The sequence below is a fragment of the Neomonachus schauinslandi genome, chromosome 6, assembly GCF_002201575.2.
Source record: "Neomonachus schauinslandi chromosome 6, ASM220157v2, whole genome shotgun sequence".
Taxonomy (NCBI): domain Eukaryota; kingdom Metazoa; phylum Chordata; class Mammalia; order Carnivora; family Phocidae; genus Neomonachus; species Neomonachus schauinslandi.
In genome coordinates, this window is record NC_058408.1 from 114,148,154 (window position 1) to 114,163,458 (window position 15,305).

Consider the following 15,305-nt stretch of genomic DNA (forward strand, 5'->3'; position numbering starts at 1 on the left):
GGGAAATTTATATTTGGTCTTTATCCCTGGTTCCTGGCACAGAACTCTGAGAACTCTAGGAATTTCCTGAGCAATGGGAACATCTTAGTTATTCATATTAAGCCCCTTTCGATCACACCTGTGTCTATGTTAGGCCCCTAGAGGCCTTCAAGATGGGGGCTGGCCTCCAGGAAGACCAAGACATGATTAGCGGGCTGGAGCTCTCAGTGCCCCCTCTCACTCCCACCCCTGCCTCTGGGGATGGGGGAGGGACGCGAAGTTGATTTCAATCACCAACAGCCAATGATTGGATCAATCATGCCTATGTCATAAAATCTCCCCAACCCCCCACCCCCCTGTCCAGATGACAGAGTTCACAGAGCTTCCGGCTTGGAGGTGTTGGGATGGTGGCATGCCCGGGGAGCTATGGGGTGCTACCTTCACCCCATGCCTCGACTATGCATCTCTTCCCATTTGACTGTCCCCGAGTTGTACCCTTTAACATGAATCAGTAACAGTAAGCAAAGCGTTTTCGTGAATTCTGTGAGCCATTTGAGCAATTATTAAAGCTGAGACGGGGGTCACATGAATCCCTGAGTTTGTAGTCAAGTTGGACAGAAGTGTCTGGGCATGGCAACTAGTGTCTGAAGTGGGGGCAGTTTTGTGGGACTGGGACTGTAACCTGAGGGGGTGGTGCTAATTTTGAACGGCTGGTGCAGAATTGAATTGAATTGTTGGGTACCCAGTTGGTGTCAGAATCAGAGAGGGTAAGACAAATATCCACGGCTGTCATCGTCCCTCTGGATATGAACCCTCAAAGCCAGGGACCGTCACACTCCCTCCTGGGCCTATGTATAGGGCAGGGTTTGGGAGAGAGCAAAGAACCAGGGACTGTGCAAGGGCTCTGGTCTCTCCGAGGGCAGGGTCATGGGGAACAGCTTGGGCCTGTGTCCATGGCATTTTTCTCCTGTCTCCAAATTTGCAATTTTGAATATCAGTCTCTGCCAATATCCCAAGGGATTCACAGAAGATCCCAAACCTATAATTTGGGGCACACACCGTAAGAACACTTGTGTGGGGCTGGGCATTTGGGCCCGGCTGCCAGTTTGCCTAGCAGAAGAGATGCGGGGGGCTTCGTTCAGGCCGGGCTCTGCGGTCTGGGCCTGGGGCTGGCTCAGCCTGAAGAAGGGTACCTCTGTCATTTGCAGAAAGGTACTGTCTAGCCTCAGGGCCCTGGCCCTATACTGTGAGCTGCCTGGAGAATCAGTCCCTAAGGCTTGAACACAGTACTCTGGGATTCAAAGAAAGGGCAATGGCCAGAGGTGACAGCAGGGGACTGACATCAGGCCTATTTCCCCTGCTTGCAGCGGGCACGTGAATCCAGCCTGCCCTCTCTGTTCAGGACGGCCCTGCCTTCGCAACCATGCACTCACGCAGAGCCGGCCCCACCAGTAAGGAGCATATTGTGCCCTGGTGGGAGCACCTCCCTTCAGTGCAGACTGGGGCAATCCTACATTAGCAGTTACCATTTGCTGAGCACATACCACGCACCAAGCCCCGATATCATGGTTCACACACACCACCCTCCAAAGAGGTCTTGTTTATTCCTGTTCTAAGAGGAAAGTAAGGCCCAGAGGTGGTCAGTGATATGTGCCAGGCCACCCGCAAGCAGGGGCTAAGCCAGCATCTCAACCCCAGCCTGTGGGGGTGCCTGATACCAGATGGCTCCATCTACTTCTGAAGTGAGCACCACCACCACCAGATGGTACGTGTGTGATGGAGCTGACCGCTTGTTCTGTGAGCTGCACCCGCCCACCCTGGAGGCCCCCAAACCACTGACAGGCCCAGAAATTTGCTTTCAAGGCATTTCATTCTCCCTGGTTACCTTGTTAGCAGATTTAAAGGATAAAGGCTTTTGAAACTAAAAAAAAAGGATAAAGACTTTTGAAAGTCATCAAGTCACGGACTCAGTAATATTTGTTAAAGCATATTCATAACTGACAGGATTTCATCATAAAATGGGCCTAAACTCCTCATCACTCTCCATGCAGTGCCCCCCCTCCCCCAGAGTTCCTTTCTTTGGTCCAGGTAAGATGTGGGGGCATAGTCACGTGTCCCGCCGGGGAGGGTCAGAGCTTGCCTTGCTGTCCATGAGCCCAGGAAGTCTGAGTGGAGAGAGGAACGCCACCCTTCACAGGCAGCCGATGCCCAGTGACAGGACTCGGGGAGGAACAGAGGGCTCACCCCTGACCCAGCAGGTCAGCCCCCGGGGGGCTGTATCCTGCAGATGCATTATCTTGCAGACAAAAGCGCATTCATAGCATTGTTTGTAACCGTGAAAATCTAGAGATGGCCTGTCGTGGGCTCTGCTGTGTAGCCTGAGTGCCCCGAGGACTGACATGCAGCCCCCCTCCTCTGCCTGCCCTGGAGATGTCCTCACCTAAGGTACCCTCCCTTCCTGGGGGCAGCCGTCACCCATGGCTGGTCACTGTGGGGGTATAAAGGCCTGATCTTCTCGCCCCGACTCAGCACAGCCCCCAGCGCCCACCCCAGCCTCGGCTGAGTGTGCAGTTGACTGAGGCTCTGTTGTGCCTCCATCATAGTCCAGCTTCTCCCTCTGCTCAGTCCTGCTTGCTGACTCTTCACAGGTGCTGGTCCCCATAAACTTCCTCTATGCTAATCCCCACCTCACAGCCGTTGTGAGATAACTCATGGTATCGTCAGAAAGTCCGTAACACCCTCATCATAGTTATTTTAAATTCTCCACCTTACAATTCCAAAATCTCTGCCATGTCTGAGTCTGGTTCTGATGCTTGGCTAGAGCTGCCTGGAGTTGGGTATTGACGTTCTTTTGGTCAGTCAGGCTCTGATCTTACTCCATTACGTTGGGCTCTGATGAACTAGTTTCCCTTGACGTCAGGCCTTGTTAAGAACAGAGCACGCTAGTCAAAAATTTTCCTCTCCTCCTGCTGATACTTACTGTGGGAACCTGGCCAGGCTCCTGGAGGTAAATCACACAGTATTGTGGGGCTCCCCTACGACTGGGTTCCCCTGGAGTTCTTAACTCTTAGAGCCGTCCACACCGAGCCTCCAGCAATTCATCAGCTACATTGCAGGTTTCCCTCTGCTGGGACTGGTTCCCACGGTGGCATCTATGTGTGAGGCTCTGCTGTAGTTGTGACTCTTTGTGCTTGCTTGTCTGTCTCCAATCCTGGAGGCAGTGGTTTGCCCTGTGTCCTCCCTTCTTTTACGGCTCCCAGAAGGGTGGTTGATTTTCCAATCTGTTCAGCTTGTACCTGTTCTTAGGATGGAGTGGTGACTTCCAAGCTCTTTATGTGTGCTTAGTTTTTCCCCACAGGCTGTGTTTTTTGTCTTGCTGTTTAGCATGTTTTGTAATTGTTGGTTGGAAGCCATACATAATGTATTGGGTAACAGAAACTGAAGTGAGTAGCTCTTGGTTTGAGGTTTTATGTTAATCTGGCTGGGCGCCGTGCTATGATTAACGTTGATGGTAACTGTAAGTGCCAGAGGCTTCAGTTTTTCTGACTTCCTTGTTTTTTTTTTTTCTTTCTCTATGGTCTTTGGGTTTCCCTAAGAACTCCTTCCTAAATAGAGCCTCTGTTTGCCGTTCCTTCAGCTGCGATGCACTGTTACACTCGAGCCCCGCTGATGTGTTGGTGAGGTGTGAGGGGGGAAAGCATTTTATAATCTTGTGATTAATTCTCAGGCTTTTTGTGGGCCTGAGTCCCTGGGCTATGACCCTCAGAAGTATTAAATAGGCCACCCCCTGTTTTTTCTTCCTCCCCTGAGGTGAGAAGGAGTCTAGATAGTTGGGTAATTACCATCCCACCAGGTCACTATGGCTCTGGTAAGTGGTTTTACTTGGAGGGCAGGCTTTTGTTATGGAGAACATTCTGGTCATCTTTCCCAGTGGTTACTTTTCCCTTCCCCCTGTCCAACGCATACAGGGATTTTTCTTGATTCTTCATCTTGAGAATCTGGTGGCATTCCTGGAGGTAAAGCCCATGAAAGTGTGCCCCTCCCAGTGGCTGATTCTGGGCCCTCAAGAGTTTCTCACTCTCAAGCTAATCTATAGCCCGCCTCCAGCAGGAAGTCAAATATAGCATTTCAGTGTTCATACCAGATCATGATTCCAGTGGCTTCTGCTTCAGGTAAACTGATCTTGGCTTTATTTTCTAAATTCCCCAATGTTTCCAGATTTGTGGTGGTGGTTTGCCTTGGGACCTCTATTTTCTGATGAGTCTAAGAAAAGTCATTGACTTGAAGTTCATTTACTTTTTTCCTTGTTGTATGGGTGGAAATGACAATTTCCAAGCTTTTTCCATGTCAAATTTTATAGCTGCTACAGAATAACTATTCTTTTTCAAACAACTCCTACTGTACCTCCCACTTTCCTGTCCCTAGAAGATCCTGATTCACCTCCCAGAGGCCCATGATCTACATGGAAGACTTCAAAGAACAGCTTCCTTTAGATCTCTCCATTAGATTGTAACAAGTGATGAACGAGCTCCAGGAAGTGGGCATTTTTATCAGTTTTGTTACCTGCTGTATCTCCAGTGCCTGGAACAGTGCCTGGCATAACGATTGTGTGCTGAGTGACTAAATGAACTATCAACCCTTCGTTAGAGAACCCTTGAGTGAACTTCCCAGGCGTGGCCACCTTTGAGGTCCCAGCTAGCTTTCATCTCTATGACAGTCTGACTTTCTCTGGAACCCTCAGCTGACTGGTATTGAGTTAGCATTCCCTGAACACTGGAGAAATAAGACAAGGTGCCTGGTTCCAAGGAGAAGGTCCCTATGCCCCTACACAGAGTCTCCATGAGGCACAAATTGATCATTTCACTTTCTTTTCAAAAAAATTGTCAAAGGCAACAGCTCAGAGCCAGAGATTAATAGAATCCAGTGGTTTGTCTGGACAGGAATTCTTATTCATTCAAGAATTACTCTGTGCCCTCCCTTAAATGCTCCGTTTTTTTTTATTAGATATGTAATCCTTATAAAGTTTCTGTGATATGACCTTTCATGATCTCCCTTTTATAGCGGGGAACCCAAATGGAGAGATTATGTAACTTGAATAAGCTCATAGAGTTAGTGGTGGGCCTAGGATCTACATCCAGACCTGGCTTTCTCCAAAGACTAGTCTTATCTTTTCAGAATTGGGAAAATGATGTCAGCAGCAAGGTGGGATTGTTGACTTTCCCTGTGCACTGGTAAGGTAACAGGACTTGGATCACAACATGGGGCAAAGAGGAGGAAGGAGCAGAGGTCTGGGTAGAGGAGGGAGGGCCATTGCTTAACAGAACACTGGGCAGAACTGGTCTTCAGGATGCCCTGACTCTGAGATGGCATTTAGGGCAGCTATCTGAAGGTCAAGGCCATGGGCATCTACATTCCTATGTTCATCTTCACTTTCCTCCCAGGTCACCAGGATGCTTCTTCCTCCTCTCCTTGTTTCTGGGGTCTCTGGCTGGCACTGACAGCCATCTAATGTGTTGAGAGAAGCCAGTTTGCACCACTAACCCAGTCCTACTGCAGGGAGCTGGATGGGCATGTTTCAGATTCAGGTGGGGGATTTGATGGCCGTGGCCAAGGCTGTGGTCGATGTGCCTAAAGGCAGAGGTTCAGCTGTGAATGAGCACTAGAGATGGGTCAGCTCAGATCTGGGTTGAGTCCTGCCTCTGCCACTCATTGGCTGGGTGCCCTCAGGAGTCAAAAAGTACTCCCCGAGTCTCAGCTTCCTTATCTGGTGGACAGGGGGAGCTGCTCTGCCCCCAGGAAGCAGGGGCAGCATTAAATGAGACTGCAGGGGAGGGGGAGCTGCGGAGAGCAGAAGGGCTGTGAGCCCTCTCTGAGGTTTGCTATTTTGCAATCACCCTCAGGGTCAAATCACTTCTCCCAGATGTGCAGGAACAGAAATCATCGTAAGAAATGGCTCCCTAAGGAAACCCTCTGACTCAGCCCCTCCTTGGTTCAGTCGCTGGGGGTGGGTGAGTGTGGGCTTCCGCTTGGCTCCCCAGTGGACAGTGTGTCTGGTAGAGTTTCTGTCTAGACATTCACTAGGGGCTCTGCCAAGCCTCTCCCCAGCCTCCTTGTTCCTGGGGCACAGACGCCTTAGGGCTGCCAACTCGGAGCCCACGAAAACAAGAGGGCTCCTTCCTGATGTTATGGGCTGTATCCCCCCCTAAAAGTCATATATTCAAATCCTAACCCCCAGCACCTCACAATGTGACTGTATTCGGAGGTAAGGGTCTTTAAAGAGGTACTTAAGTTAAAATGAAGTCATTAGGTCCTAGTCCAACATAACTGGTTAGAAGAAGAAATTGGGACACAGACACACACAGAGGAAGACATGTGGAGACACAGGGAGAAGATGTTATCTGCAGGCTAAGCGGAGAGGTCTCAGAAGAAACTAACCTTGGCCGATATCTTGACCTCAGACTTCTAGCCTACAGAACTAGGAGAAAATAAATTTCTATTGTTTAAGCCACTCAGCCTGTGATAGTTTATTGTGACAGCTAGAGCAAACTAACATACCTGCTTTTCCTCCTCACCGTGAGTCAGTGTGAGGGGTGAGGGGCAACGAGAGACTGGTGCAGGGATGGATTGGTTATCCAATCAAGGCCAGGAGGCAGCGGTATCAATTACAAATATACACACATGCGAGAGAGCCTCAAAATACATGAGGCAAAAATGGATAGCAGACAACTGAATAATAAGAGTTGGAGATTTCATATCCGTCTCAATAATTGCTAGAACAATTAGACAGAGCATGAGCAATGACATAGAAGGCCCGAGCAACAGGATCAACCAATCTGACCTAATTGCTGTGTATAGGACACTCCTTATAATGGGTACAGAATACACATTATTTTCATGTACATATGGAACTTTCTTCAGGATAGGTCATACGCTAGGCCGTAAAACAATAAACCAACTAGTGAGTGGGTAAACAAAATGTACCTCTGTAAAATTGAAGTATGATTCAGCTAAAAAGGAACAAACCACTGATATATACAAGACCATGAATGAACCTCAAAAACTATGTTAAGTGAAGGAATCCTGATACAAAAGACTACATAATATATGATTCCATTTCCATAAAATGTCTAGAAAAGGCAAATTTATAAAGACAAAATGCAGATCAATGGTTTCCTTGGGCTGGAGTGGGAGTAGGGATTAATTGCAAATGTGCACCAGGGAACTTTTTTGGGTGATAGAAATGTCTTAAAATTGGATTATGGTGATGGTTGTACAATTCTACAAATATACTAAAAATCATGGAATTGTACACTTAGAATGGGTGAATTTTACACTTTAAGTGTGTAAAGTAAATACATACACATATGAGGGGCTCCTGGGCACCGTTGGTTAAGCGTCCACCTCTTGGTTTCGGCTCAGGTCGTGATCTCGGGATCATGAGAATGAGCCTGAGGTCAGGCTTTCCACTCAGTGAGTCTGCTTAAGTTTTTCTCTCCCTCTCCCTCTGCCCCTCCCCCTGTGCTCATTCTCTTTCTCTCTCTCTAAAATAAATAAATAAATCTTTAAAAAATAAATAAATTCATACATACACATATGAGATTATAATAAATGATGTGAAGAAAAATAAGGCAGGGAAGAAGGGTAGGAATGTCAGAGTGGGTTGCAAATAGTCCAGTCATTCGTGGCATTTGCCAAATACTTCCAATCCCTCCCTTCTAGGCACATGGTAGGATGACACTTCCTGGACTCCTTATGGGTAGTTGGACAATGAGCTGGCAATGAGTGTGACCTGTGGGACTTCCAGACTGAGGATTGCATTGCTCACCTGAGACCTTTCTAGAGCTCAGTCTCTCTCTTGACCCCGTGGCCTGGCCGCCAGTACCACGGGACGTGATTATTTCATCAGCCTGGGTGTTTGAGTCACTATGATGGACAGGTGACCCATGACTCAGTTACTGCATGACCTATCCTACTGGGACACAGACAGGTGGTCAGGGAAAGCCTTAAAAGAAGATGGTAAAGGTCTAAGGGAGGTCAGTTGTGAGCCGTGTGGATGTCTGGGGGGAAGGGTACTCCAGAGAGAGGGCAGAGCACATGCAAAGACCTGGGGCATCTGAGGAAGAGCAAGGAAGCCATGTTGCTGGTGCTCAGCAAGCGGGGGAAACAGGAGATGATGTGACAGGTAATGGTGAGTCAGCTGGAGGACAGACATGGGAATCCACTGGGATGTGCTGAGCGAGTGCCACTTCTCATCAGGTTTAGGCTTTAAAAGCCTTGTTCCAGCTGCAATATTGGGAGGAGATGGATGGGCCAGAGGTAGCATCAGGAAGACCAGTAAGGAGGTCTTTATAAGAATCTAGGTGAGAGCTGACTTCACAAACTTCGGCCACATCATTCTTCCTATAAATAATTCTCCCCCCCCCAGCTTTAGTAGGATATAATTGACATCCAGCACTCTGTAAGTTTAAGGAATACAGCATATAATTTGATTTACATCTATTGTGAAATGACCACAATCAATTTAGTTACCATCTCATGTAGGTACAAAAAAAAGAGAAAAAGAAAAAAAATGCATTTTCCCTTGTGATGATAACTCCTAGGATCTCCTCTCTTAACTTCTAAATATATCATACAGCAGTGTTAATACAGTCACTGTGTTATACACTCTACTCCTCTACGGGACTTGTTTATAACTGGACATTTGTACACTTCGACCACTTTCCTCCAATTCCCTCTCCCCCTGCCCCACTTCCAGTAACCACAGATCTGATCTATTTTTCTTTCTTTTTAAATTGGAAGTGTAGTTGACATATAATATTGTAAGTTTCAAGTGTCCTATAAATCTGATCCAATCAGTCCTACACTTACAACTTTCAATAGCTCCCTAGTGCCCATGAAAAAGAGTCCAAGTTTCTTAACATGGCATCAACCTACCTCTCCTGTACCACCTACTACTTCCTTTCCTATGATTTCAGTTCCCCTGTCTCTGAGTCTCCTATTCTCCCACACTCTCTCCTCCCCACCTGGGTCCCTGCGGTTTCCTCATGTCCCTGCCATCCACAGCAGGGAGGGGAGAGGAGATGTTCCAGAGAAAGACCAAGTGAGCAAAGCCAGAGTTGGAGGGCACCGGGGTGGGGTGTGATGGAGGATGCCCAGTCCAAGCAGCCCCCTGGCCTTGGTCTTGAAGGCTAGCTTGTGGGCCAAGGAGCTGGGGTCCTCAAGGGATGACTGGACTCAGAGCTGCTTTCGCCTTCCTTCTGGACTCTTTGGCCCAGTATGGGCAGAGGTTACCATCTTCCTGCCCAACATGATTCAGACTTGCACCGGCTACTCATGGTGGGAAGTACCCAGGAGCGTCAGCTAATTAGGAGAAGCCACAAGTCCTTGGGAGAGAACCGGGCAGGCCAGTGGGGGGGCAGCATGGGAAGCTGGTGAGCAAAGAGGCTGCAGCTGGTCCAAACAGGCAGGATCGTGACACAGGAAAAGCTTACAAGTGGCGGTGCCCATGGCTGGGTGAGAGTTTTAGCCAGGTCTCCCCAAATGAGAGACCAAAGTGCTGGCTGGCTTCTGGCTTCCTGCTACATGGCAGGTCCTTGACTCAACAAAACTCTGGGCAGAGTGAAGAAATGAAGCACAGCACCACAGTTTAACCCCAAAGAATCTCCCATTTGCCCTAATTCCCTGGAAATAGCCATTAAAAGCAAGCTCAAGTTCCCAAATGACCTCCTCCGGAATCTATGGTGAGAGAGTCGAGAGAAGAGGGAAAGTCAGAGAGAGAGAGACAGACAGACCGACAGAGAGAAAGAGAGAAATCGAGAGAGGAAGAGAGACAGAATGGCCGACCCAGAGAGACCAAGGATGAGGAGGAGAAACTGTTTCCCCTCTGCTAGCCAACTTTCCTATTTTCAGAAGCCTTCTACAGAACAGCATGGCTGATCCTTTTTTATAAAGCTGCCAAGTTGTTTGTGGTCAGATAATGATTTTAAAATTAATTAAGTCTAAAGGAAAGAAGAGTACCGATGCACGCTACCATGTGATCAATCTCTAACACGTCACTCTAAGCCAAAGATGCCAGACATAAAAGGACATATGCTGTGTGGTTGCATTTATATGAAATATCCAGAGTAGGTATGTCCTAGAGACAGAAAGCAGATCGGTCGGTGCCAGGGCTGGGGGAGGTGGGGAGCCACTGCTCAGTGGGTATGGGGTTTTCTTTCGGGATGGTGAACATGCTTTGGGACTAGAGAGAGGTGGTGGTTGAACAACATCATGAATGTACGAATCACCGCTGAATTAATGGCTCGCTTTAAAATGGTTAATTGGGTTATGTGAATTTCACTGCCCTTAAAAATTTAATTCAACCAACTTCTTTAAATTCAGGTATCTCGTGCAATACCTCATTTGTCTTTTCCTTAAAGAATTAGCATCGGTACTCTGAAGCCAGGCAGGGGTGGGGGTGGGGGTGGGTGGGTGTCTGTATACTGTGAAAATCTGGTGGCCAGAAGCTTCCACAAAAGCAAGTGACTTTTCCTTTCAAATCAGATGATACTGTAAACCCAACTGAGGGGAAAATATCTGGAGCTTTTACAGACCCCTAATGCATTGGAAGTAAACAGAATTAAAGGCTAATTTCAGCTGCTCCCCATCCCTACTGTAGAAAGGGAAATCCAGGCGATGACACATTATGAGCAGTGTCCCATAGCACGTGTCCAGCCCGGTGTCAGATCCCGGCGACCTGGCTTTGTGAACACAGAGCTTGACTCCTCATCCCTACACACACCCACTCAGACCCCAGCACGGGCCTCTGTGTGCCGTCTGAAGCCTCTCCAGCCTCGGTCGGGTGGTTCCGGGCCCTGCCTGCACATGAGGTTCACCTGGGAACCGAGAAATATGCTGATGTCTGGAACCCACTCCAGACCAATCTCCCAGTATTTAAAAATATCTGGGGATTTTTTAAAAGCTCCTTCATGATTCTAACGTAGAGCTAGGTTGAAGACCACTGTCTGCGTTTCTTCCTCTGGTATCTGGGATTTCAATCATCCTCGGAAAGTGTCCAGGTCCAAAGAACATGAAACACCACGGCACAACCACCCAGCCAGCATCTGTGTGCTCCCCCCCAAAAGCAGCTGCACGACCACCCACATAGCACCTGCACATGACCCACCCTGAGGGGTGTCTCACTGTGCCTCAGTTACCTCCTGGCACTTTACTGGGGGCTACTGAACCAACTGCCTGGCTGGATTGTTTCCAAGCAGGATACAGGGCGGCTCTAGGATGTACCTTCTTCCCCGTGAAGGACCTGTCTTGTCCCCACAGTCTCTGGGCATGGTGGTCCTTCCAGACTCTGAATGTCATCAGAGCCCTGAGTCACTGGACTCAAATCCCTCCAACGATCACGGTCATGTTGAAGGCTCTGTGTTTCAGGCAGACACAGAACAGCTCCCAAGTTCAGGGGTGAGGTCTGTGGGCACCATCAGCCAGTGCCCAGGCCTTGACCACAGATGATGCCCCTTAATGCTTCCAGCCCACAGGACCAAGACAGCTCCTCGAGTGACCCCACCTCTCAGCCTCAAGTGACCCCATCTCTCAAGCCAGAAGCCAAGAGCAAAGGTAATCATAGTCCAGACAGAATAAAATAAAATTCTTACCGAAATATCTGGCTGCAAATGTTCTTCTTTTGCTGGAAGCTGTCGGCAGCATAATGAAGCTGGCAGACTATGTGCAAATTTCTTGTGTATCCTTTTTATAAAGAACCAACCACATCCTCAAGCAGACAAGCTAATTCCTGTTTTCCAGTAACAGGAGATCAGCATCTATAGAAAAGAAATATATTTAGAATGCCCTTTATCTGGTGTTTTTTTGGATTTCGAACAAGAAGTCTTGCTGTGAGGAATTAGTCTCTTAAATACAAGTGGGCCCAGGGATCTTGGAATGGCCTTGGGCAAGTCACGGGACAGCTGGGTATCAGTTCCTCATCTGTTAAATGGGAACAATAATGACAACTGCCCCTCCGGGCGAGCAGGGCATCAACAAGACGAGGAAGGCTGCAAAATAGCAAAGCCCTTCACACGTCAGATGCTCTGCTTGGTCCTGTCCATCAGCTGACCTGGATTCAGAAGGAGCTGTGTTTCCCACACAGTCTAGAAAGTGGCTACAGACAATGACCTGCAAGCACGCAGAGACTGCTGAGATGCTGTCTGTGACTCCCAGCTGGTGTGGGCCCTAGTCCTGCTAGTGGGGAGACCGAGGACATGGTCCCCACGCCTGCATGGAGAGACGTAGCCCCCACAGCAGCCAGCAGCAGACCCTCAGCGTGGTACTCTGGCTGCTAAGGATGAGGCTTTTTGTTCCATTGCTGGAAAATTCAGCGCCATCCCTGCATCATTTCCACGTGTGGGAAATCGGAAAGAAAATCCCGATTGGGAAACTGCCAAGTGACGTTTAGGCAGCCATCCATGTCATTGACATCGTGGTCTTTTTTTTTTTTTAATTTTATTTATTTATTTGACAGAGAGACACAGCGAGAGAGGGAATACAAGTGGGGGAGAGGGAGAGGGAGAAGCAGGCTCCCCGCCAAGCAGGGAACCAGATGCGGGGCTCGATCCCAGGACCCTGGGATCATGACCTGAGCCACCCAGGCGCCCCTGATGTCGTGGTCCTGGCAATTTCAGGGAAAGGCAGTTCCCAGGGGGCGGTGCTGTCCCATTTAAATACATAGGGAGTTTACAGAGGCCAGGAGCATCCCCTGGGAGGACAGCCCCCAGAATGTTCTTCTTACCCCCCTTCTCGTCTCCTCTGCTCCCCTGTCTCTACAGTATCACCCGTGTAGCGTGTTTGTGATCACAGAACCAATCCCCAGCACCCAGATAACACAAGCATGGCCAGCACTCGGTGTGGGCAGATCCCTTCCCCCCTGCAGGCTGCGGGAGAGCAGGGACTCAGGCTGTCACGGCCGCACGAGGTGGAAGCAGGGCTGTGGGCTGCTGGACCAGACAGCACTGTCCTAGGCCGCATGGGCCGGTATCATCATGCACCAGCCTTGGCCTTCTGTGGACAGTTCCAGCTGCTGGCCTCTCTGAGGGGAGCACAGGGCCAGTACAGAGGAATCGCCAGGTGGAGCCTCGGGGGAGCGACCTGGGACAGCAGGCAGCCAAAGAAGCCACACTGCTTGGAGAGAGCAGCAGGGCCCCAGACCAGAGGGCGGCGTGCAGCTCAGCGCAGGGGCTAGAGGGGCAGAGTGGCCAGCAGAGAACTCTGGAGCTAGGACAGACTCGGAGACCCTTAGGGACCCAGCGTGACATCTCTTTGTATTCTCCAAGCACATAGGACTGGGAGGGTGGCTGAGGGGAATGAAGAATGACAGGAAGAAGCCCTTCCTATGACCTGGTATAATAGGGGCTTTAGAATTGAAAACTCTGGGTCTGTGTCCAGGTTTTTCTTTTTTCTAGTAGTGTGAATCTGGACATGCTACTGGAATAGGGCTACCAGATTTAGCAAATAAAAATACAGAATGCCCTTATGTTTTTAGTGTAAATGTGTTCCAGATATTGCATGGCACATAGTATCTACTATAAAGGTACTCACTGTTGGTCTGAAATTCAGATTTAATGGACTATTCTGTATTTTAACTGGCAACCTGGTGTTTATACCTTCTGAGTATCGATTTTATCTTTGGTCAAAAGAAGATAATCAGGTAAGAAACTTTCAGTTGCTGGAAACAAAAAGGACAATTAAAATTGGCTTCAAACACAAGGGGGGATTTATTGGCTCCTTTAGTGGGAAAGGCCTCATAATATGAACTTCAGGCATGGCTGGATCCAGCAGTAGATAATGTCAACCTAGTCTGCTTCCCTCCCACCCTCAAGTTCCCCTGTTTGCTTCCTGGGTGTCTGTTTCATCCACACCAAGGTTTCCTAATTATTAAAAAATGCTGGATGCCAAGCTTCGGGAGCTAATATTTTCTCCTTCATGTCTAATAGGCAGAGAACATATCTTTTGGTGTTTCTCTCGGAAATGCTGGGAAGCTTCCCTTCCCTACCTTTCCAAATACCTCTTGTCTTGTGGCTTTGATTGGGCAACCAAATCCATCCTTGAAGCAGTCCGGAAGGCTGGGGAATGAGATGTACGTATTGGCTAAACCAGCCTGGTATCATCCCAGGAGCTGGGTGGACTAGGCTGGTACAGGAAAGACGTAGATGCTGGAATAGATGCCAGAGTCCTGTGACCGATGTGGGGAGCTGGCTCCAAATACAGTGCCCACTGCAGACTGCTGTAAGGATAAGACAGATGAGACTGACCCCGTGTGTGTGTGTGTAAAATGTTAGTTCTTCCCCTTGGACATGATCATTCTTACTTTTGTTCTCAGCCCCTACCTGCCTCCTGGCCACATGTCAGTCCTGCTATCACAGAGCAAAGAGGCCTCCCTGGGAACCAGTGTGCTGGGCCCCTGTCCTGGCTGTGCCATATGCCCTGGGCAGGTCTCTGCCCCTCACTGGCCCCCATTTACATCATGGGGGGAGTGCATGTGTGTGGGGGTGTGGGGAGAATGACTGTACCAGCAGGGCTCTGGTTAGAGGAGGGGCCTTCGCAGACCTCAGCCTGCAGTGAGGATGACAAGACTCTAGAGCATGGGCTTTTGCTTTGGGGAAAACAGGGGTGGAAGGGCAGATACGGTGGGCCTTGCTTGTTGGCCGCAGGGAGAGCGGGAGGAACCTCAGGGGCAGAGGAGACAGAGAACTGCTCTCCAAGCACCCAGCCTGGCCCTCCCCTTACCCTCACCCATCTTTCTTGGCAGCAGTGTTCAAGGGCAAGCCACATCCCAGGTAAGCTCAGCAGAGTCCGGGCACCGCTCCCGGTGCCTAGCAGCCCCCTGCAAGGCAGTCCTGGGGAGCTGAGGGATGACTCAGCCAGGAGCAGCTTGATTGGCACCCGCCACACGGCCAACCGGCTCACTGTGGGAGAGGGCGCTGGGAGCACCAGGTCGTCCTGGACTCAGGCCAGTATGCCCCGCACCGGGCATCCCCCGACCCATAGGCATTAATAATGACAACCAGCACTCAGTAGGCCCAGCTGTGGAGCAGATACATTAACGGGACAGTACACAGAAATGAATACTACAGTGGACTCATGGGTCACCCCATCCCAGTTTAACGTGGTGGAGGTGGGGCATTCAAACCCACGGCGCTCGGGGCTCACGGCCACCCCATCCCTCTAGGGCGCCAAACGGTCCCGCCGTCCTGCACTGGGCTCCGCACGTGTTCATCCTGTGGCCCCTCGTTCAACCCCCGCAGCCTCGGGCTGCCCCTGCACGGGAGCCGTGCCAACAA

At 49.6% G+C, this 15,305-nt stretch overlaps 1 protein-coding gene across 1 annotated transcript in view; it reads right to left on the reverse strand.

Moving 5' to 3' along the window:
* The window catches only part of ARHGAP22 (Rho GTPase activating protein 22), a 169,080-nt gene extending 157,401 nt beyond the window's left edge, over positions 1 to 11,679 (reverse strand). Inside the window, exon 1 of the mRNA XM_044916531.1 lies at positions 11,628 to 11,679. Coding sequence (XP_044772466.1) covers positions 11,628 to 11,679 — 52 coding nt within the window. The remainder of the gene's footprint in view (positions 1 to 11,627) is intronic.
* Positions 11,680 to 15,305: the final 3,626 nt, after the last annotated feature.